Source organism: Vidua chalybeata, chromosome 1 (assembly GCF_026979565.1).
Source record: "Vidua chalybeata isolate OUT-0048 chromosome 1, bVidCha1 merged haplotype, whole genome shotgun sequence".
Classification (NCBI taxonomy): domain Eukaryota; kingdom Metazoa; phylum Chordata; class Aves; order Passeriformes; family Viduidae; genus Vidua; species Vidua chalybeata.
In genome coordinates this window covers 55,114,474-55,138,542 of record NC_071530.1, presented here as the reverse complement: position 1 = coordinate 55,138,542, position 24,069 = coordinate 55,114,474, and the positions used below count along the sequence as shown (strand labels likewise).

General features: G+C 37.2%; 1 protein-coding gene across 4 annotated transcripts in view; it reads right to left on the bottom strand.

The window, feature by feature from the left end:
* The window catches only part of VPS41 (VPS41 subunit of HOPS complex), a 137,961-nt gene that overhangs the window by 49,388 nt on the left and 64,504 nt on the right, over positions 1–24,069 (bottom strand). For all 4 annotated transcript variants that reach the window (XM_053944158.1, XM_053944168.1, XM_053944181.1 and 1 more), the window contains 4 exons: positions 19,097–19,171; positions 13,504–13,566; positions 12,320–12,385; positions 2,996–3,115 (listed from right to left, as the gene is read on the bottom strand). In XM_053944158.1, the coding sequence (XP_053800133.1) occupies positions 2,996–3,115; positions 12,320–12,385; positions 13,504–13,566; positions 19,097–19,171 (324 nt within the window). The remainder of the gene's footprint in view (positions 1–2,995; positions 3,116–12,319; positions 12,386–13,503; positions 13,567–19,096; positions 19,172–24,069) is intronic.

Genomic DNA, 24,069 nt, shown 5'->3' with positions numbered 1-24,069 from the left:
TTAAACAATGCTTGGTTTTGTATGCTGTGATTTTTTTACTCCCTCCTCAGGAAGTCTCCTAAACTAATAGAATAAGAAGTTAAAAACCAGGAAGATTAAAGTCATTCAAGAGACAGAGGAAAAGAAGAACCAATCATTAAATTTTTTTCTATCATGTAGACAATAGCAAAATGGAGGTTAATTTCATATTAAGTAATGACTTGTTCTTGATAATTTAAAATATAAGTGTCTAAAATAAAATATTTTAGTAGGGACTTCTTTTCTGCTCATAGAGCTTAGAGAGTGAGTCTTCAAATCACAGAGGAAGGGGATGGAAAAAACCTTGAAATGTCAGCAATCATGACACCATGCCATGTTAGGATTTTCCTAGTGGCAAAACTGATTTAAAAGATTCCCCTGACTATTTCTGTTCCTCCCATTGTGAGTTTCTATGTCCTCAGCTTTACAAATACACAGATACAACTCTTTAAAAGTCATAAGGGGTCATGGTCTTAGCCAGGTTTTGCCTTTTTTTTTAACCACAAGGTAAGTGGTATGAGGGTAGGTGTAGGGATTTTTTTTCAGTGATTTTTGTCACTGAAGAACTGTGAGCATGGAACACACTTCCACTAGCATATCATCAGCTAGCAGACATCAAGGTTTCAAAAACAAACAAACAAACAACAACTTACCAAAACATCTGCAATGTACAGAGCCCAGATCTCTAGGTAACATAAACAATCTTATCCTTTTTGTTTTCTAAGCTCATCTGATAAAATTTTTCATCTTGCTTGAATTGCATTTTAATAAAGTTGCTTTTTATAAATCTTACTACTTTGTCTCCAAGGATGATATTCAGTGACCCATACCACACCTTCTGTTTTTCTACATGGCAGCAAATCATATATGGGATAGACCAGCTCCTGTTTGAAGTAGCTTTCAAACTAATAGTGTAGGATCTTCTTTGGTTATAAGTGTTGAGACACAGTTGATTACTATAATAAGTTTTATATAAGAGTAAGCTATTTAGAGTTACAATATTGCATTATATAGTATGTTGCTTGCTTAGGTTTACTTGCTTAGCATAAGAACCTGGTTGTTTTTTTTTTTGAAGTCTTGGGCGGTAAACTCTGAACTTACACCTAGATATGCTTTTGGCTGGTAATTAATTATTAATTAATTTTCTTTATAGTAGCTGGTACAGTGCTGAGTTATGGATTTACTGTAAGAATAATGTTGATGACTGATGTTAGTTGTTGCTATGTAATCTCCCATACTCTGCCCGTGAGCAGGTGCACAACAAGTGAGCAAGGAATCAAAAGGGCCCCTGTTGGCTCTTTGGAGCTGCCCACTGAAAAAGGACTCCAGTCCTTGAAATTAAAGTGTGGGGTGGTGTGTATGTAATTCCTTGAATTGTGTGAGAATGCTTAAGCTTTTAGCTTCTCCTCTAACAGGTATGCTTTTTGCATAATGAATTGAAAGGACATCCACAGTCAATTTCCCATCACGCATGAGCTAAAACCTATCCAAATGGGAGTCCAGCAGCCAAATGCCTCTAAGCATTTGTCCCTCAGATGTCTCAGTTTGTAAAACTTGCACTACTAGCCATGGAGGAAGAAGAACAGGGCATAGCAGAAAACATAGGTTAGCTAGGTATCTGAAAAGCAGAATTAGACCTGAAAAGCAGAATTAGACCTTGCCTAAATATAAAAACAAGGTAGCCATACACACACAGTAAGAAGCAAGGCTATAAACATTTTCTCTGATTTGGGGGAAAAAAAGTGTAACACAAAACCTTGCTAGAGAATGGAGTTTAAAAAGCTAAAGGGGAAGAGAAAGGGCAATAACCAAATATATTAATCTTTTGGAGGGCAAGTGTCATTTCATTTTTCTTTGAAAGATAGGCCCTGACCATGGCTTTTTGTCTCTGACAGATGGCTCTCAATGTTTTATTAGTACTCTGTGTTCTCTTGTGGCACATCATCCCTAGGGACAGCTCTTGTCCTATCCATTCCAGCAGATACCTAGAATATGTATTTTTTAATTGTATGGATCTGAAAAGAACAAAACCTTCAAATAACCTAATGTTATGTCAGTCAAGCCCTCAATGAAGCTTCTATTCTGATGGAGTTATTAAAGGGAAGCAAATAAACAAAGGGCCACCTTTAACAATTTCATATCAAGCTGGTTTTGAAATATGAAAAAGAACAACGGCTTTAAAATATTTTAATAAATGCCTCCCTTTATGATAGAAAAACAATAGAAAAAAAAGCTAGTGTTTCAGAAGTACTTTCACCACATTCAAAAAAATACTTTGGAATTTAGACATGATACACATTAAAAACATATCCCTCACTGCTGAGCTGCAAAACATAGAGCTTGACCCATCAATTAGATATACAGTGATAGGTGAAATGTAACACTCAGAATGAATGCAATTGTTTCCTTTAAAATTAAACTTAGAACAAAAGGGGCCTATTTTCTTCTAACTTTTTTCTAGTGGCCTAACAAAATGAGAAATTATTACTGTATTTTTTTATAATCTGCAACACTGAAAGTGCATATGACAATGTCATTTCAGTACAAATTACAAAATACAGATAGTTTATTTTTTTTTCAGGGAGTGGAAGGGAATGGAGATGTTCTATTATTTATATAAAGAAGAATTACACAGGCATTCCTTCTTCAGTATGCTTCAATAAATTGCACTAATCAAAATTCTAATTAATAATAGTGTACATTAGTGACCACCACAATAGTATGTAGAGCTACTTTTCTAATTTCTTCAGAAGTGGCAATCATATAGGAGAACCCTGACTAACCAGCAGAAAACAACAGAAGAAATTTCTAGAAAGAAATTACATATAAACCACTATCCTTCAATGCCTTTTATACACAATTCTACAAATTCACAGTTTTTCAACTAAATGTTCTGGCAATTAGCATTGAAAAATTTCAATAATCAGTGTAACACAGAGATATTTTTGTACATGTAATGGAGGTGAAAAATACTTACCATATTATTAGCCCAAGCAATTAAGTGCCCTCTCCATTTTATATTTCTTATATTTCCTTCCCCTTCATGTAAAACCGAAGGCTTCCATCTATTCATCCAACCTCTTTCATATAACAGCAGCTACGAAGAAGAGCAACAATAAATATTTCTTTGACACAGTACTGTGTGCAGACATGGAAGTTATTTTTTCTTCATCATCCCTTACTCTGGATTTAAGAGCAATGGAAAATACACACCTATCACAAAACAAAAGCAAATACAATCAAACATTTTGCTATAATATATTTACATCAAGCATCTTGTATATTACAGAATTCCTGTTAAATTTTAAAAATATTAATAATAAGGCCTTTCATCAAGTTTCTGCAAAGAACAGTAAGTATTATTATTTACCTTTTAATGATAAAGAAATTAAGGTATTTCAGAACCTAAGTCTACAGCACTAGTGACAACACTTCAGAAAATTGCTAAAGAAATCAGGTCACCTCACTGATCTCAACATCCACGGATCTTGTTATAGGTTCCTTCCCTCCAAAAAAAACAGGTAGTCAAAGAAAATTAAAAGATCCCCAAGCCTGTGACCTTTTGCTTGGCTCCACATGGAACTACACAGCCTTCCACAGGGTTCTAGAGATGCTGTGGTTTAGTCCCACATGTGCAAACTGTACTATACCACAAGTGCTGCTGATTGTGAAACTTGTGTGACTGGCAATCACAAATTCTGCAACTAAGGAAGGTATTTTAGAATATCTAAAATCATAAGATATGTTATGAGATGAATTTCAGCAGCAAAGAAAAACCCAACTACATGCAGAAAGTCTGCACAGAAAGATGGCCCATATCAATTAGCTGAAGCATGGTGCTAATAATGCCAAGGTTGCAGGTTCAATCCATTCACTTACGAGTTGGACTCAATGATCCTTGTGGGTCCCTTCCAAATCAGAACATTCTGATTTTGTATGTCTCATTAAGTTACTTCATATGATTACAGGGAGTCATTCTGAGAGAAGCAAAGTGCAGCACTTGGAGGGATACCTAAGGAAGAAGCTGAAGCATCTACTGGGATCATACTCTAAGATACCACTCCTGCTAACTTTTGCATGAGTACACACACATATGAACATATGCACAACCTGAACCTGAGCTCAGACCTCACACCGGAAGGTGTGAAATAGCTGTCTGCAAGGATTTCTATCATGCTAAAATGCAAATGGAGTACTCTTCTTGCTAACATTTCCTATCTAAGATCAAGCCGTATGCACTTTTTTATATATGGTTTCCTGCTACTTGTATTTGGATAAATACATCAAATGTTAAGACACTAGTTGTTTAAAATACGATCTTTAACCAAAATATTTTAACGGCAATTATCAGACTGCCTCACTCCTAAAGCCACCAGATGGCACCAGAAGACAAGTATTTTCCCCAAGAGTTTAAAGCAAGCACTAGGTATGGTAGTCTACTGAGAAATTTTTGTGTGAATTGCACTGCAGACATCAAACTTTTAATTCAAGCAAAGTGATTTTGTGTCCTTCACATAGGTCAAATGAAGGCCTAACTTTTAGACAGCATAGATTTTTTTTCCACATATGAAAAAGCTACTGAGTAACTCTCACAGAACATGTTATTTTACAGCTAGCAGGGCAAGCCACTGAAAGCAGCGTAACATCTACACTCACAAGTCAGTGCTATATGGAGGGATTTCCATTAGAAGACTAGTAGGTAGGAGCAGCACGCAGCCCAAATGAATGATCTCCACTCAGATGCTAAAGATGCCATTAAAAACTAAGTGCTGATGATCCAGACTTGAAAATTACTTTTTTCCTAAGGAGAAGTTGGAGAGAAGAAGAACTGCTGCTTGGATGCTTCTTTCAATACCATCCAATAAAGACAGCAGCAAAATACATGGTATTTGCATTGAGACTTACTGGACAAAGCTCCAAAAACTGATGTGGATGATGTGAAAGGTTAAACCTAGCTGATGTCAATTATACTAATTGTACTTGGAATTTTTTCTGCTTGTGACTGAACTGTGATGTAAATTTAATTTATTATACTCAAAATCCAGAGCAAACTTGGTATGACACTTTGTGTCTTTTTTGTTATTCGTGGTTTGTGAACATCATGCTTTTTTGTGACTCTGAGTAATAAGCTGCAAGGAAAAGTAAGTGATCTGAGAAAGAAGTGGTGAACAGAGAAGATAATTTGAAAAATCCTGCTTCCATCTGTGCTCAACCCTAAGAACACAAACTTTCAGATCAAGGCAGTAGAAGACAACAGCCTGGTATCACCTAAAATAAGGATGGAAATTGAATCACTGAAATACCCTATCATTCACCTCTTCGGATCAGCAACTGAAACAGGTCAAACACTGAGGCCAAAGGGTACTTCACACTGTCACTTAAAAAAAAATGCAATCTCAAAACATGCTTAACTAAATTATCTTACTTGCAATTATCTGTGTGCTGTTGATATATATACTGTGATTTATTTATTATTTCTTAGAGCAATGACACCTGGAAATTGAATTTGTGAACACAGAACTTTTCCATGTGTTTTGGAACTGCTGTCAACTGAAAGCATCTCTCTCAAAATAAGCAGCATAATTTCTTTCTTAGTCTTCCTTCTTGTCTCCACATTGAAATGTTGATCATACTAGAAGGTAATTTAAAACTTCAAAAGACTTGTAAGAAGAAATTCACGGTTTCTGGAGGGGCTCTACCTACCACCTCCCTCTCTTTTTGGTAATGGAAAAATATTTTCAGACTTTATTTGCCATAAATCCTATATTCTGGTAGTCAGCACTCACAGTACTTATATTTCAACAGCAGCCAAAATCCCACTTTCTTGGCTTCTCTGCAATAGAATTTGTTCTCCCTGTTTTTCATTTGCTCTCATAAAACTTTCTAGTCCTTTGTTACATACAATACAGTTGTGCTTAGAACATTCTTCCAGTGTATCTTGCATGCACAGCAATTTGATAATACAGCTAAAATAAAATAACCTTTAGCTTCAAGGTCCCCACCCACACTGTTTCACAGCACATTGCAATCTTCTGTTAGTTCATTAATTATTTTGCGAGTCTTCTTAACTGCTTATGATTGCCCACCAGATCATTAAGAAAAATGACACACTGAAATAATTGAGACAAGACAATGGAGCAGGACACTTTTTGGTTTTAAAAAAGAGGTGGATTAGTGAATACATTAATACATATTTTGGATTAGTGAATACATCTCTCCATATCTTTCACTAACAGGAGATTAATCTACACCAAAAAGAGCTCAAAACTCTATTGTAGAGTGCATTCACGAAAGAGAATAGATGAGTGCTTGGACTTAATGGAGCCTGTCATGCAATTAGCATTAACACTATTTACATGTAATCCTGGTCTTAAACTATGTACAGGAATTCCCAGTCCTCTGAACACAGAGGTGAATGATTGCAACTGTGGTAGAATCAACGTGGTGAAGTAATTCAATTTAATTTATTCTCACTACCAATTACTAGTCTCAATATACTGAAATAAAAGATGTATGTTCTCACAGAAATTTCAAAAGAAACACACTTTTAATGATGCCTAGCATCACTACTTTGTTTCAACACAGCATCTTCTGTGTAAAGATTTGAAGAAGTTTTAGTGAAGTGAAGACAAAAAGGCTTAAGTCTTCAAGTTGTTACTGAAGAGCCACTTTTCCATTCCCTACTGCAGAACTCTTGGATCAGTTTTTATTTCACAAAATGAAAATTAGGGAAAAAATCGCTGTAATTTCCTTGTCCTGTTCTGTGTCTAAGTGTGAAGATGAGCCTACCTTTGGCATTTGTCCTGTATTTTGGTGCCTCTGTCACCACTGTCACCTCAGCGAGGCAAGACCACAAAAATCTAAAATGCTATTTCCATAGTTACAAGTGATCACTACAGCTATTTATTGTTTTCAGCATAAAACAAGTATTTACAGGCACAGTCAAGATTAACAGATACCAGGGAGTAACAGAACAGCATGAAGACTTACTGTTTAATAGTTCATCCCTAGGAAAACATACAACAACAATAAAAAATTATACTTTGTATTTGAAACAGACTAAGGGACTGGAATGAGCTGAAACAAGGCAGAGAATAATGTAAGCCTCAAGCTTTTAGCTGAAGATGAGCTTTCAAGATTTCGTCATAAAATGCTGTGTAGGGAGCTGGGGTGTGAACAGAGAGGAGGGCATCAAGTGCAGTCAAGGGAAATCAAGCAAGGAGGCAGAGGCACACAGCAGCATCGGGAGGAATGTGATGGCAGCAGTGAGAAATAAAACAGGAGCTATTGCTGTAGTTCATGGTCAGAGAAGCTAGAAATTTTGAGATGTTTAATACAAACAAATGCCACAGGACTTTTATTAGGCTTCACTTTAATAATTCAACTGCCACATTCCAGCTGTTGCCTATTCACAAAAAGCTACAGAATTAACACCCTGAAAAGCAAATCCTGCCGTCTTGCAGGCAGAGAGACACATTTCATACACTTTGATCCTCTTCACTTGCCACCTCAGGCAATGAAAAAAGAGTTCTACACAGACATTTGTAAAACACACAACTATAGATTACATGCACATAGGACTATGATCCATTTGCTTTACAGAAACCAAATTTAATACAGAAGAATTTTTGTTTTAGTGATAAAGAAGAAACACTTATCCAAATACCCATAAAGAAGAAATATAAGCAAAAAAAAAAAATGCTTATTAAGCAAACAGGACCTACTACAAATCAAAGTCTCATCTGCTCAATAATATGGGATACATCTGGGCATTATGCATTGCAGCAAGGAAATAACAGACCAGCAGTATTATGGTTTGCTTGCTGCTACAGTTTGTTTCCTACTTATGGTAAATTATCCAATGCAAGGACAGAAATTGCCACAGTATTTACTCCTTCTTCACTTAAATCAGACTTTTGAGTATTTACTGAGTGACATTTTATAGCTTACAAAGCAATCTGCCTTTCTTGTCTGGTACTCTTCTACCCAACATAATGCCAAACAGCTGACTATCTGCTTTCTAAAAATGGATTGTGCTGCAAACAGCATCCTGACAATTTAATAATTTGTCAAAGTACTTCAGTTATTATGAAGTACATATCATAGCGTTCAGAGGTAAGGTCATCTACTTACTCACCATGGAAAGTGCATCTGCTGACACTAAAAAGCAAAAATTAAAAAAAAAATATCTGAGACATTCCTTGGCAGACTTGACTTTAATATACAAATTCCACTACCCCTAACAGCAGTCACAGATGCCCAACAATGCTTTTCTCTTCCTACTTGTGCACTGTTTGCAATCACCATACTTTCTCTGTGTATGTTGTTGCTCCACCTGGAGTGGAAAGGAATTTAGATTGTCTTGTTCTGCATTTCAGGCAAGAGTTACCATGGGTCCAGAGTTCTAACACTAAAATAGATTTTTTTGTTTGGTTGTTATTTTGTTTGTTTTTTTTTTTTAATGAGAAATTTCCTCCAGGTAACACTAAGTTCTCTCTGCTTTTATAAAAGAAAAAAGAGTCTAATGTTTAAACATAAGCATTGATATGTTTAAATGTTAATTCTGGGAGGATAAATGGGACAAACATGATCAGACACATCTGTATTTGAAAACCAGTTCTTATAGTGTATCTTCTGCAGCAAAAGAAACACAGACATTATTAAAAAGGTGTTTATATATATTTCCAACAAATATATATATAAAAACCCATTAATATATTATGTAACTATAGACACAGATGGATATAGAGAGATGAGACTGTTGACAGTCACAGGGTAAATCTGCAATTTTATTTTGGTTCTGTAGCCATTAAAGTTTCAAACTGGATATGCGAATCAATACTTATGATACAAAATGTATATCCTAGGCAAATAAGGAGACCCAGTCCTTCATGCTACAGAATATTCTCCTCCTATACTTCAGAATACATTTGCTTAATTTGTGCTGGGTCCCCACTACCATGCTAGATAGAGAAGACTCAAAAAACCCCTTCATTAGCACACATTCAGCAGAGTGACTCAATCACTTCAGAGGACTCACTCTCCTAAGAGTTTCACTACAAAATCCTTTGTATCTAGTTATTGATGTTAATAGGGATGATGTCTCTGCCAAGAGAGGAATCTCAACTTCTCCTGCTCTCCTTAAGTTATCTTTACATAAGCCACGGTAGCTGATACCTTGACTTTGCGTCTGAAAAAATCTTCAGTCTTCTTTCTTTAGTTCTGTCTGTTTAATCCTCATGACATAACGCATACTTGGACTTCACAAAAACATTTATTTACTTGATGTTTTAGGAAAGACCAGTACTCTAAGAGTTAAATCAAGAACACCTTGTTTTCAGCTTTACCACCCTCATTTAGTTGGCTTTTACCTTGTTATTTTTTGAGATTAGAGCCCTTTTTTTAAAAGGTAGAAGGTTATGGCCTTCAATAGCACAGTATTTGTTTTTTCCCTTGCTTTGAAGCTCTATTGTCTGCTCTGGACAGAAATGCCCTATTATTTACAATATACAGTATTATTCAGGGTTACCATCATCTGCCAAATCAGCACAATGGTCCTGTAGTTAATTGCAGAGATGAGGAGGGGAATAGGGAAGCACCTCCTTTTAGTATGCACCTATTGCTTCTCACTGCAATAGTGTGAATTTCCACAGTACCTGTCTTATTTCTAGGCACAGATAATATTAATTCACTTAGGAAAATGGGTGAAATAAGCTTTACCAACCCAAAATATTATCTCAAGTTTAACAGAAGTTATTTTCTTTCAAAAACTAATACTTTAATAAGCAAACAATTTAATTAGTTATGAACAATTTTATTATGAACAATTAGTTCATAATGCGTTTTAGAGAAAAGCTTCTCTATATGCCTACTTAAGCAAAGCTAAGCAACCATATAAACATAAGCACAGTAGAGTCAAGCTCACAACAATTCACAATGATTACCTCAGTTACCCCAGGGAGCACTGTTCTTAAGTCAGCTTTAGGTCAGGCTGAGCTTCTAAGATGTAGCAAATCCCAGCATTACACAGCAATTCACCCAAGTCCCAGACATCCACTTCTGTAGGGAACTGAGGACCTGCACTGTGCATCCCTGAAGCATGTCACTAGGGTCATTTCACCCCTTCTGTCTCTTGAACATTTCCAAGATGCCCTGAGTGGATCTTTGAACTGAAAAATGTATTTTTTACACATTTAATATTGTTATGAAGAATATTTTTCTGAAAAAATAAAGGCAAAGCAAACAAAAAACCCCACTCCACTTTAAAAATGCTTACATACATTATGTCACCATTCCCAAAAAGCAAAAACAAAAACAGACCCAGCAAGCCTTTGGATTAAGAGTTCATGTGATACATGCTATGGTTTTTAATGCACCTCAGGCAAGGAGTATGTATCATGTGTATATGTATGTGTATATGTATCAGGCATTAGAGCTTTAAGCAAAGGTTTTGCTTTACCTTCGCTCCAAAATGAAGATACTGTTACTCTTACCTTGGTGTGGATGAGGACAACAGGCAACACGCTTTCCACCACTGCCAGCTATCAGGGATGAAGTCACTGTATACATGCAAAGGCTAAAAGTGCACACATCTCAGGAGCCACAGAAGGACCTGTCCCCCACCCTGAAGGAGCTCACGTTGGTTGCTTAACTTTGCTTAAGAAGGCACAGTCGCCTAGACACAGGGAGAGAGTGGTGAGGTCCACAGCCTGAGGTTGTATGCTTCAGCCTGCTTCTCCTCGCTCTTGTGTTAGCTGCCTGTTGCCTGCTGCCTCCATACTACACCTTGGCTTTATGGTTAAGGAGAGGTCTAAATGTTAAAAAAAAAAGCCCTTTATTACTAGGTGGAATTTAGCTTCCTGAATTTTCAAAAGGCATTTTGTTGTTGCTTTTAGAGAAATACATATGCTCCTTTTGGAGGAAAGGCTTCTACTGCAAGGCTGGAGGCTTTATTTGTTGGTTTTCTGTACCAATAAAATCAAATTACAGGTGTCGAGTGACATTTGCTTCAATGCTAAATACCTTACGTTAAGATGTCAATTAAAGTTTTTCTGAGGAGGAAAGTTCCTCAGCAAAGCATGAATGTATTAAGAATGAGTATACTATTCCCCAGAGGACAGAATATAAAACAACCTGTCAAGTAATCAAAGATAACCAAAGAGAATGTGTTAACTCCCTGATGTTTTTTTCTGTTCGGCGTCAGGTGAATGCAAGATCTTTTACCATCTGACGGAGCCCTGTTCTATTAGTTCCTTGCTTCTCTCCTTCCATGTCCCTTTTATTAGCACTAAAAAGCTTCACAAACTGGTGGCTGACACAGACACACACTGACTATGCATTATTTTAAGGACAACACCAACTTCTACCAGCCAGAAAAATCTGTCAAGCACACACGCCACTTAAATAAATAAAGCACAGCTATGCTTTGAAACATATTACTCAACTGTTGGTGAAAATTAAGATGTATTCAGCACTAGAACCCTGTAGTTTTTATGTGCTGGTAAGAGAGAGCAATGGCATTTGGTTTGATGCATCTGTGAGGATTGTTCATCCTTAATTCTTAACAGAAGGCAACAGAAAATTCCATGAATTCAAGAAACTGTTCCAAATAACTTTTCATATTTTGACTGAAAATATGCAATGTGATAAAAGATACTTGTAGGACCTGGAAACAGCTGCAATCTGGAAGGCAGAATTGTATCCTACACTAATAAGACACTTAATGCACATTTAAAACACCAACTGAATCCAAATAGAAGACTACCTAGAGATATAAGTGCTTGGAATGGGGTGAGCTGTACTATACCAAGAATTCCCCTTAGTTCATTTAAAAAAAAAAAAACAACAAAACCCCTCACCATGGACAAGAGCTGATGAAGATACTTGGGTTTATTTCCTTAAAATAAAACACCAAACAAACAAAACCCCACCCCAAAAAATCACCCACAGATAACCCAAGATCAACATGCTTAGTAAAGGATCAGTTTTAAGGTCTAACTTCAATGAATTAAAATGGAGAAAATCTGGCCCAGGACATTTAAATTACTTGTTTTTCAGGCTATCTAGACAGAACAGTATTTCTACTCTGAATCTCAACTTGTTGTGACATGTTTTTAACAAAAAAATTGCACTTTCTCTCCCCCTGAAATCACTTTTAATTAACAATGCTTTAGAATACAATGCATAAAGAGAAGGAAAAAGCAGAAGTCTTTGTTCTAGGTGTTAAAAGTCACATACATAGCCTCCTGAGCTATATCAAAGGGCTATTTAAAGGTAGCCAAAGTTCATTATGAATGCTTACCTTTTTTCCTCCTGTTACAAATTGCTTGAAGTGGGATCTTACAAATTGAGGATGAACAGCAACAATCTGGGGATGGTGGGGGAAGAGGGAAAGAAAGGATTGTGGCTTAAATAAGAGTTTGCATGAAGCACCACATCACTTTTTAAACTAGATAACTCTTTGTCAATTATCAAGTATTACAGCTGAGTTCTTTCTCTGAAGTAAAGCCTAGTTTTTTTAGACACTTGGTTGTTTTTCTTAGAAGATAATTCTTCATATTACATGCATGACAAGCATGACACTGAGGGCCATGTTACACTGAATAGCTACTTTTCTGTATAGCAAACTGCAGGATTAGGACCAATCAGAACAGGACTGCTATGAGCAAGAGTTACCCCAATTAAATCTGTCTGGGGCCTGCCTGAAGGGCAGACATACCTCAGCCCTGTCAGAGGACAACATTGTGTAGCATCTTACACAGTTTCTTTGCCTTATGTGTTACAATGTCAAGTGTGGAGATCCAGCTGTATGAGCAGTAAAGATCCTAGGAGGCAAGTGAGTCACATCTGGCATGTGTGAAAACTTAACGATCTCATTCCTTTCCCCCACACCCTAATGAACAGCTGCAACATGGAAGACTCCAAGCAGCAAAATGCAAACATTTGCCCACATCGCCTTTCCTCCTACAAGAAATGTTTCTTGTTAAAAACTTCTAGATTTTCCCATATGCCTAGTAGACATCCTTTTTCTAACAGTCAGGCAGACACACTTCTCTAAAGCAGAGTTAAATTCAGGATTTCCCTTCAGATAGGGTACATCAATATCACTGCCCATTGCCTCATTTTGAGGCAGGTTTAATGGATATGAACTGGTTGCAAAATACTGACCTCCCATTTAGCAGAACCCTCAGAATTTGTATCACAAATCTACAAAGAAATATGTTGAGATGGGTAACACCTGAAACAGGACGATTTCTCTTTCACTTTCCTTTTGTATTTGAAAAACTCAATAATACTTCAAAGCTTGGCTTTCTTCCTACCTAACCACATCAAAAGCTTTTATATTGAGATAGAAAACTATTTCCTAGTAACTTGAATAACACTGTAAGGAAGTGGTATTCCTATCTCTCATTTATATTGAATGTAACCTTTCTGTTATTAAAGACAACATCACCACAATTACTGAAGATTAAAACAAGCACTTACTTTAATAGGACAGTCAAACGTTTCATGAAACTCTTCTGCTAAATATAATCCAAACACTTGTACCTGAAAAAGTATAATGAAAAACCAAAATTATTTACCTAATTTACACTGAACAATTAACACTGAAAGTAAAAACCTAACAACTAGAAGATTAATTTGAATGCTAACAGTGACACCTTATTTCCTAAAGGAAGACACAATTAACAATTCAGAGCCAATTGATATGGCTTGGTCTTCTACTGTGACATATCTCTAATATTTACAGTAGTACAGAAGTACTTTTATGAATATTTTTGCTCCTTTTTTTTTGTTACAATCACAGTAAAAACAATAAGTTCCTTTTGCTTTAGGCTGATCAAATCTGCTTAACAGATAGCAACCTAACTATGGTAAGAGCAACAGAATAACATTCAGGAGAAAATAAATTAAAAATTCTTCCTTTCTGAGAAAGAATGGCAGGATTTCTTTTCCCTTCTAGCAATACAGGGTTTACATAAGAAAAGAAATTTGTCACAATAAAGCAAAACCAGCTTGAAATCCAAGTTCCGTATATTTCTAGGCATCCTCTCCTCCTCCCAAGTGCATACAGTGCTATTTTGTTTTATTCCATGATCACTGGAAATGTCTTTCTCTGAAGATTCCTCCCTTCTCATTTATATTGAGGTATCAGTACATTTAAGAGTCAGCAAAGGAGTTGCAACCATAGACAAGCATAATATCTATCAGAATCAATCCATCTGAAGAAGAATTATTAAAAAAGTTTCTACTGTCAAGAGAATTAACAGAGTATTAAAATGTTTCCTTGCCTTTAGTTCAGAACAAGTACAGAGATATCAAGTGTTAATGAAATATTTTTAGATTATATGACTACAGAATAAGGTACCTCCAGATTAAGTACAGCCCTCTTTTGGACTCATGTCTCCTCATTCAATAAACAATATTCCCTTTCCTTACTCTCAGATGAGAAAGTTGACCACCCAGTTCCTGCAGAATTTAGGAATAAAATGGGGCTGAACACTTATGGCCAGGAATTAGTAACTGATTTACTAACTATGCTTTCCAGAAAGAATAATAAATGGTTTGCTTTTTCATTATGCTTTTAAGAGGTTTCCACCCAGTGTCAGAAGTTGTTGAAACAAACTCATCCAAGGAGGGATGGACACCACTGGAGGAAGGGAGAAAAAAGAGCATCCCATGGAGTGATCAGTGAGGAAATGTATCTGACAGCAATTCTATTTAAGAATGCTCTCAGATAGGCTCTCATTATTTTGTGGAAAATTTTCTGGAAAAGGTAATCCCTTCAGTAACTCTACTCTGCATGTTCAGCATTGGACTAAAAAATTCTAAAAGATCTTTTAACCTTATTTCTTTCTTCCCATCATGATTCCTTCAGGGGGAAAATAAAAAAATAATAGTAATGAGAAAATATAAATCCTCTTAGAGAAAGATCTGAAGAATAAAGTCAGTAAATATCAATAACGGGCCACAAAAAGTGAGGCTCAATTCAGAGCCCAAGAACACCCAAAATTCCTGCAGACAGTCAAGAAGAAGACAGAGTAAAAATATTACATTTCAGAGAAACTACAAGAGGAACTAAGCCATCAGCAAGGAACTAGGACATCCTTAGAGTGGCTCAAAGTTCAGCAGTCTCAGTGAAGTTAAAAACATCTCCAACCACCTCATTTTCTTTTCAATCTTGTCTCCTGAATACATCTCCTAAGCAGCATTATCAACTCAGTCCATTACTCATTAGCGAATATACTGCCTCTAACAACACACTTTGAAAATACTTCTGCATGCACTGTGTAGGGCTGAGCTACTGCTCCAATAGATTAGAAAAATCAATATTTGGAGACTGTGAGATGTATCACAAAGCTGTGATTATGTAAGCCAGCCAAAGGCTTGTATTTGAATTGGACCTGGCTGTAAGCCTAGAAAACCTTTGGGCTGATGTCTAGAGGATTTTGCTTTCTTGGTTTTTGTTTTCATCAGTTGGCACACCATATTCAACACAATAGCCTACACAAAGTAAGAAACAGAGGAAAGATAAAATAAGACAGAAAAAGAAAGGAGGAAAAAAAAGAAAATACACGGTTAAAACATAACTCTGCAAATTCAGTAAAAGCAGAATCCTCAAAAATTACAAAACAGCCCTCTCAAATTAAAAGTAATTAATCAAAATTAGCAACAGTGCCTTCAACATTTTCCTAATGTATCACTGAATATGGCAATATGATATTTCTTTTGGAGTATGACAACAACATGGAGTGAGTTAAGAGGAAAAAACAATTCTGCAAAAAATACATGTTGTCACTCTAGGGACATCATCTAACAGTTCTTAATGTCTCATATTCTTCAGAAAGAAAGTGATTCCTTTGCTATTACAAACCTATATTGATTTATCTATTTCTACTTTCCATGCCCACTCTGTTCATGATGCTCTTAGGCAGCTGGAAAAATGATTTTACAATTCCACTACATTTTGCTAGTCCTGTCTGATTTTAAATATCCAGAAGCCACCACTCCAGTGCGTCCAGACTTAGCTGCTTCCTTGCTTCCACATGTGGAAAAAGTAAGCAACCTTCAGTGATCAAAAGGTAGGAAAACAAGCCATGTTTCTTGAAAAATTATTAATGTAATATCAATGTAATTCACAGATATTCTTAACATCAATGTTGTTACAGGCATTAGACATGACACTAAAACATGCAAGTATATGGGTTTTCAATATACTTTGTATTTCTTCATATAAAGAAAGTTACAAGCCAGAATAAGAGTGCCAATTACACTCTTATGTAATGACATGGAAGATTTAGCAAAATCGGGAGTCATATCCAGGTTTTTCAAGCAATTAACTACATACAAAACTAACACAAAAAAACAATCTAAAAATCTCCACAATTCTGAGGATGCCAGCCTGCTCCCTATTCTATTTATTTGAGCACCAAAATTCTCTTACACCCCAACATTTCAATACCCAGCAGCTAGACTAGTGGGCTGGTGTTGGTTATGATTTCTGCTCCTTTCCATGCCAGTGGTGACTTCATTAGAAAGTGGTGACTTCATTAGAAAGGAAGGTTTTCAAATAATCAAATGTGTAGTACATAAAAGCTGCAAGTGGCTCCCAAAGCATTTGTTAGACATTTATGACATACATGCAACAAGTTTTGACACAGGGTCTGGATGCTGACTGTCAAGAAGAGGGTTAGAAAATTGTACTATGCTTTTGTGCTCTCCCCCCAGTCTATACAGTTAGAGCAAATCTAGTTTAATTTCAGAAAAAAAAAAAAAGTAATAAAATAAAATGTATCGGCCAGCAAAATAGATACGAGGAGGAGGAGGTTCTCATCATAAGGCCTTCCTGCAGGAAAATAAATGGTTTCCATCTCTATCATATTGGATCCACTTTGATATGTGAAAATGCACTCTGCTTATAGCAAAAGAGAACATATCTTCATTAACTGGTAGAGTATACTTGCAGCTGACTCAAAATTCCTAGGCTTCTTCATTACATCTGCTTTTTTTGCTTAAAGCTGATTTAAGAAAACTGTTTTACTGTACTGCTTTACTGGTTTTTCCCTTGTTTTTTTTTAAAAAGGGATTTCACCACTTTTGCATATTTAATCAAGTTAATCAAGATGTTGTAACTACTTGTACAAGTACTTTAACTGCTTACAATATCAACAGTCCCTCTGTAGTAAGGAAAGAGCTATAAGGAATGAAAGTTACACTTTTGTTATGACCAGAATCTGTAAGTGCTACATTATTTGGCTGAAAATCTGCCATTTTCTTATACAGTATCACAATATAAAACTATTTATTTTAATCAATTTTAAGGGTGCATTATTTCACAGACACAAGGCTTTCCTGGATCAAACTTCTAAAATACCCAGATCTTTTAAATCTCCAGATGAGTTTTTCACAAGTGTAGAATATGGTGAAGCATCAATGCCCCTGGACTCTATGAATGCAAATATGCTGAATATTGTACCTGTGATACTCCATCCCTGTGACCGTGGGACTGTATTTTAGACTGCCTTGTATAGTATGTAATGTCACACAACTGGATCCACAACTGCTATTTCACTAAATGAAGACAGAGTCACTATTTAAAGTATTGAAGTATTTTCAAATAGAGCCACACCAGAGTAGTGATTATGGGTTTTTCAGTATTTCTGAAATTAAATAAGTATATTTAATATCAGCTTAGTAAACGAAAGAAATGTGTACGGCTTGCAGTCTCACTGCAGCATAGTGGATTACTGACAGTCATCCACAGTCACATCTGAGGAGCCCTTACAGTGAGTGCTTGCTCCCCAACACCATAGGAAAACCTAAACCAGCAATGCTAGCTCAACATTTTCATTAGCTTGCACAATTACTCACCCTGGCCTTATCTTGCTTAGACAAATACAATACTCTTGTGGTGTTTCACACAGGATGTAAAATTCTATAATCACTTTAACAGGCACTAGTATCCTAATTACTGTGCCAAGATACTGACATCAAGATATCTCTCAGAAATAAAAGGCCTGGATACACAAACTGGCTGCCTGCCTGTTGAGGGAAAAAAAAAAACTCTATTTGTAATGAAGAAACCCAAATGCATACAGTCTAAAGGGATTGTTTCCCCATTTTTCCTATCGCAAATTCCAGCTGTATTTTAATTTAAAGAACTTCAACTGAATGCAACATTAGGATTACCAACACTCCTCCTACCCCACGTCTCCTCTGTAAGAAATGTTCTCCTGAGAAGTAAATTCGATATTGAGAAATCATTTAAATTACTTTTAATGCATTTCATTTCTATATGGGCACTATATTAAAAAAGAAGCTTAAATACACTCTGTGTATTAGAATTTTATCATTGCAAACCAATATTAGAAAATATTGTCATCCACTGAAAAAACAAAAAGACATTCTTATAACTGGAAAATCAATCACCAAAACCACTAAATGTCACAGCTCAACATTCCCAAGAAGCACTGATAATTGTTACTTATACACTACACAAATGATATATGTCCTCAGTCAAGGAAGTAGGTGTCAGTTTTTTAGGAAACTGTACATATATTGATTTTACATTTGTTTAATGTGGCTGTTGTAAGACACTTTGTTCTTCTGTTAAACTATGATTGTTTATCAAAAGATTCTGTAATTCTAGAGAAACATTCATAAAGCGTGTGAAAATGAAAACCACCAGCCCACAGAAATCATGTCCACAAAATCCAATTTTGTGGATTTATAGCAGAAAAGCATTAAACTACTGTCTTGCAAGGAACAGCAGAGTAGTCATAGTATAACTGGCACAGCAGTAATGATTAGGTTGATGTGTCCTCCTGTCACAGCTGTTAATCAGCTTAATAGCAGTTACATTATTGACATTCTTGCAATTACTTTTCCTACAGCATATTTGTGCAAAATATATTTGACTTTAATTTTGAGTATTCAAAGGTGAGTTCAGTTCTCAAAAGGTATGGTCAAAGTAGTGGTGCGCAATGCAGGAATCAACTCCACAGGTTATCACAATTATCCTAGTGTAATACTAGGACTACTTGCTATCTCAGCAAATATATAAAGAGATTTGTTGTACCTTCCCATCTTCTGAGCAAACACCCATGTGTTCTCCACTTTCATCCAGGCTGATCTGATTTATCTTCACTGGGCTCTAGAGAAAGAGGACAAGGGAAAAATACTTTTAAAAGTTACATCACCAATGACATGCTTCACCATTCCATGCACTTTGAAAGACTTACATGTTCTGTAAAATGAGTAATGTTTAGTTGCATGAATCAAAAAATCCTCACAGAATAGATATTTCTATGACAAAGCCAAAAGACAGCCTTCTTTCCAGCCTTCTGCCTAACTCCAAAATTTTGACTTTCCTTTTTCAGTTACCTGCCTCAGGGCTCTGTAACTCCCATGAAATGCCAGGCTCCCAGATCTTAAGCATCTGTGCCTGCACACCATGGCTATTAGTTCCTGCCATCAAAATTTTGGATAAAATATGGTGACCACACAGGCATCAGGGCAACTGGAAATTTTTCTAGTTTGGTCTGATGGCTAGGCTTGTAATTATTTGTTTCTTCAAATTCCTTCTATTACTTTCATTTTTGGCTCTAATACTGTTCTCAGAAGTGAGTATTAGAAGGTCGTGAAATGCAACACAGGTTTACTTGTTCTTAGACAAATATGGAGAAAAGCCTGAAAATCATCCCAATTTAATAAATTTTCTCTTCCCTATCCAAATATACTTTTGGCAGGGTTAGACAAAATCTGCTACTGTTTACTTAGCTTAAACAGCTACCCATACCTGAGGTATGGAAGACTAATTTACAACATCATTTGGATAACCTGATGCATATCCTCTTCCATACAAACCCCAATTCAATTATATTCAGATACCAAGAAACTTCTTATGTACCATGATGCTGATTTCACCCTCTGTAACAAATAGCTCATCATTTCAAGAATCACTGAAGGATCTTCACACAGGTAAGTCTCTCACACTTTTAAGAACCACTTTTCTTATTCTCATAAATTATTTAATGGACTGAACCACAACTTAGACAACTCCTGTGGTTCTGAGCATGATAAAAGAAATCTATCATATGTTTGTGTAAAAATAAAGTGTCACTGGAAGAGCACTGGAGTTGTGGGATCACATTAGATGCTACACAACTGTGTCTGAAGTATCACAGGTCCTTATATATGCTATGGCAGTTGGAATTGCATTAAAAGTATATAATAAGCATATAAAAACAGTGTCCACATGGGCTATTCTACAGCAGATAAACTGAGGTGTTTTCACACCCTTTGGAAAGTTTTTTCCCCCCATAATCTTTCACATGCACAGCAAATCCCAACTCAGAGAAAGGAAGCTTTCCTCTCATCCACTTTGAAAAGAGCATATGCCCAAATCATATTTTCTAGAAGTTTTTTTATGATCAAAGTTGATTGAACAACTGAACACTACCACAGCTGCCTGATGAGTTGGGAAAATTACACTGCCTGTTTGCTTTCCTGCTTTCTTGTGTGCAGAATATGCAATTCTTGGTCTCACCACAAAATGGCACCTGGAAATACTGCAATTACTGCCTATCACAAAGTGGTCTTTCTATGGTGTGTTGTTTGCAAAGAAGTTCACTGGGAATTTAAACCAATTTTCCTTGACTTATGTGCTCCAAAAGTATTTTCATTTGCCACAGACTGGTTATACTGAGTTGCTACATTTCAAGATCAGACACCAGTGCATGACTAGCAGTGCAGGCAGCTGGTGCACATCCCACAGCTGTGTTCCTCCTGTCATATTTAGGGGGTATCAACACAGGAGTACAGCTCATGTCCATCAACCTGATGGTGTGGCCAACATCCTTGTAAAAGCTCTGTTCTCAGATAATACACACAGAATTGGCTAATTCCAAGACTGGAGGATGCTGAGTAAGGCAAGATGTATCAGTTGTCAGTCTGACTTTCTAGACAATCTTCACAAACAGCGTGTACTTTTATTCCTGCCTTGCCTTGAAAAATACCTTTCTAAATTTCTGTTTTGTTCATTAAGGTGCAAGAAAAGGCTTTCCCTCTCTCTAGGGGTTGGCATCGGGAAAAAGCTAGCATGTCTGCACCATTCCCTCTACAACCAGGAACACCTCTGGCCTTCTGAAAGGACAAGCATAGAAAGTTTAACTGAGTTTATCATGGAAGTGGCATGGGTTTTTTTGTTCTGGGCTGCATGTAAGTTGCCATTGCCACAACTTTCTCACTAAGTTACTTCTCTTCATTTGTTATTTTGCAATTGCAAAGACAAAACATCTGTCTTCAGTAGTACTGTCTTGGCACAGGGCCATACACTAAGGTACAGTGTTCAACTGGTCATGTTCTTCCCATTACTCCAGCAACTACATCCACCATCAAGCTGACATCACAGCAACAGCAGATCTGGCAGCACTTCAGTGTCATGGGCCTTGCTGGAGACACTACTGCAACAAAACCCAAAACAAAATGACACAAAACAGGACACACCAGAGAAACTGATGGCTCAATCATACAGTCCACACTATTCCTATTTTCCTGTCAAATGGCTTTGATAAAGTTTGATTATGAAAAAATGAAATGTAGAAAAAAAGGCAAAGTGGACTACATAAGCTATCTTCACATAAACGCTGAAGATGAGGATCAGGATGATGGAATTAATCTGTTGTGATGTGGTTTGAAAGCCATATGGCAATACTCTGGAGATTAAATGTGTGATTGTACTCAGGTAATTAACAGTGCTCAGCAAAGCAAAACCTCTCCTGCAGGATACTAAGGACAACAGGAAGGGCTTCTACAGGTATGTGGCAAGCAAAAGAAAGACTAGGGATAATGTGGGAAGAAACTAGGAGACCTGACAACCCTGGACAAAGAGGAGGCTGGGGTTCTCAATGACTTCTGTGCCTCTGTCTTCACTGGCAAGTGCTCCAGCCACAGCATCCAAGTCAAGAAAGGCAGATGCAGGGACTGGGAGGATGAAGATCCTGAGCCCCCTGTAGGAGAGGATCAGGTTTGAGACCATCTAAGGAACCTGAATGTGCAGATGTCTATGGGACCCAATGAGGTTCATCTGTGGGTCCTGAGGGAGCTGGCAGATGAATTTGCCAAGCCACTATCCATTATTTTTGAAAAATTGTATCAGGTGAAGTCCTTGATGACTGGAAAAAGGGAAATATAATCCTCATTTTTAAAAAGGGAAAAGTAGAAGACATGGGGAACTACTGACCAGTCAGTTTCACCTCTGTGCCAGGCAAGGTCACACAGCAGATTCTACGGGAAACTATACTAAGGTACCTGGCCAACAAAGAGGTGACTGACAATTTCTCAAGCAACATAATTCAAATTCGGCAATAAGGTGGATCCTGTTAGTTAGGAATGGAAATCCACTTAAAGGATTTACCTGGGAACAGCTTCAGAATTTCATACACTGTTGAAGTACCAGCAAAGAAGGAAGAAATACCTTCAGCTGAATTTCCATTAGCTACAGTTTTCCTTCTGATGGAGACATGTTTGGAATTCTGGACAACATAAGTAAGTTTGACTGTTCAAAATCAATAACTCAAGATGACACTATAGAACAAAAAAACCTGCTACCTTAATGGACGAAAGAGAAGTTTGGGTAGCAGGAGAGAAAGCTAGTAGACACCTTGTACATAAAGACCTAAATGCAGACTTTTGTAAAATCCTAAATTTAAAAGAAAGGAAAATCAAATATCTAGCAGCAAATGTACCTCATGTGATAATCAATTACCTAATGTAAAATGCTTGAAATAAATGCTCTTACTATGGATTAAGTCAGCTCTTCAATTAGAAGTAAATTCATGGTCACTCAGAAAGCTTCTTTTAATTGTATTCTTTGTGGCAACTCCTTCTCCCCTGACACTCATCATCAACCCACCTTATACAATCAGTCTCCCAATGGTGAACCTGAGAAATCAATCTGCTAATGTGTAATTTGTAAAGCTCCCCTGACTAACAAATGGATAATTGATTCTTTCACAAATGCTGCATCCCAATGGATTTGAAGTGGATGAACATGAAACATAAGACTGGATTTCACTCCAATTCTGTGAGAAATGCAGTATTTACAAGCTAGAAATCTAAACATTTTAATAGTTGTCTGTGACTTCATGCCTTTTAGCCACAGTTTGCAGGCAAACCACATGCACATTAGGAGTGTGAAAAGCAAAGCAGTGTTCAATCATACTTACAGCAAAGCTCATTTTACTTCAAGAGGTTCCTATCACTTCTACAACCCCCTTAATCAGTGCTTTCATCCACTCCTTTTGAAGAATTTTCATAAACTTTTCCTAAATTAATTTAAACATAATTATTTATCTGTGTGTGAGGAACCAATTTAACTTTATCTCAATACTGATTGTCAGAGGCACATGAGGGAGGGGTTGCACATCTGACACATGCAGGAGGCAACCTGAAGAAGCCTTGTCTCTGGGAGGATTTCACCTGGCAACATGGGACTTCACCTCCTCCCATGGGAGAATCAGTAGAAGACACTGAACTCCCCAGAGAGGCTTCTCCAATCAGACGATGAAAGGTCTCCACCAAAGGACTGCCATGGAAGGTTGGACTGGCCAGTGGTCTCCTGCCAGCAGGCAGACTTTGGGAAGAGCCAGAGAGCATAAAAAGTAACTGCACCATGAGCTGTGGGGGGCTTTGAAGACTATGCTTTTTGCTTTTGGAGGCTTTTGGGTTTTATGCTTTTTGTGTCTTTTTGGGAACCTATCTTTTGGCCAGGGGCTTTTGAGACTTGCTTTTTACCTTCGGCTTCAGCCTGCTGAGGGGCTTGCTGCTGCTCGCTGCTGTGCCCTTGCTGGCTTGCTCGCTCCCTCCTTTGCCCTGGCCCCAGCCTGTCTTTTGGCTCTCCTGCCCTCGCTGGCTCTTGCTCGCCCTCGCGCCTGTCCTGCCTCCCTGTGTCCCTGACCATGGCCCTGCCGCTTCGCCCGCGCATCCTTGCCCGAGCTACTTGCGTTCAACCCGGCTGCTCCGATCCAGCCCCGCGTTGCGATGCTCGCC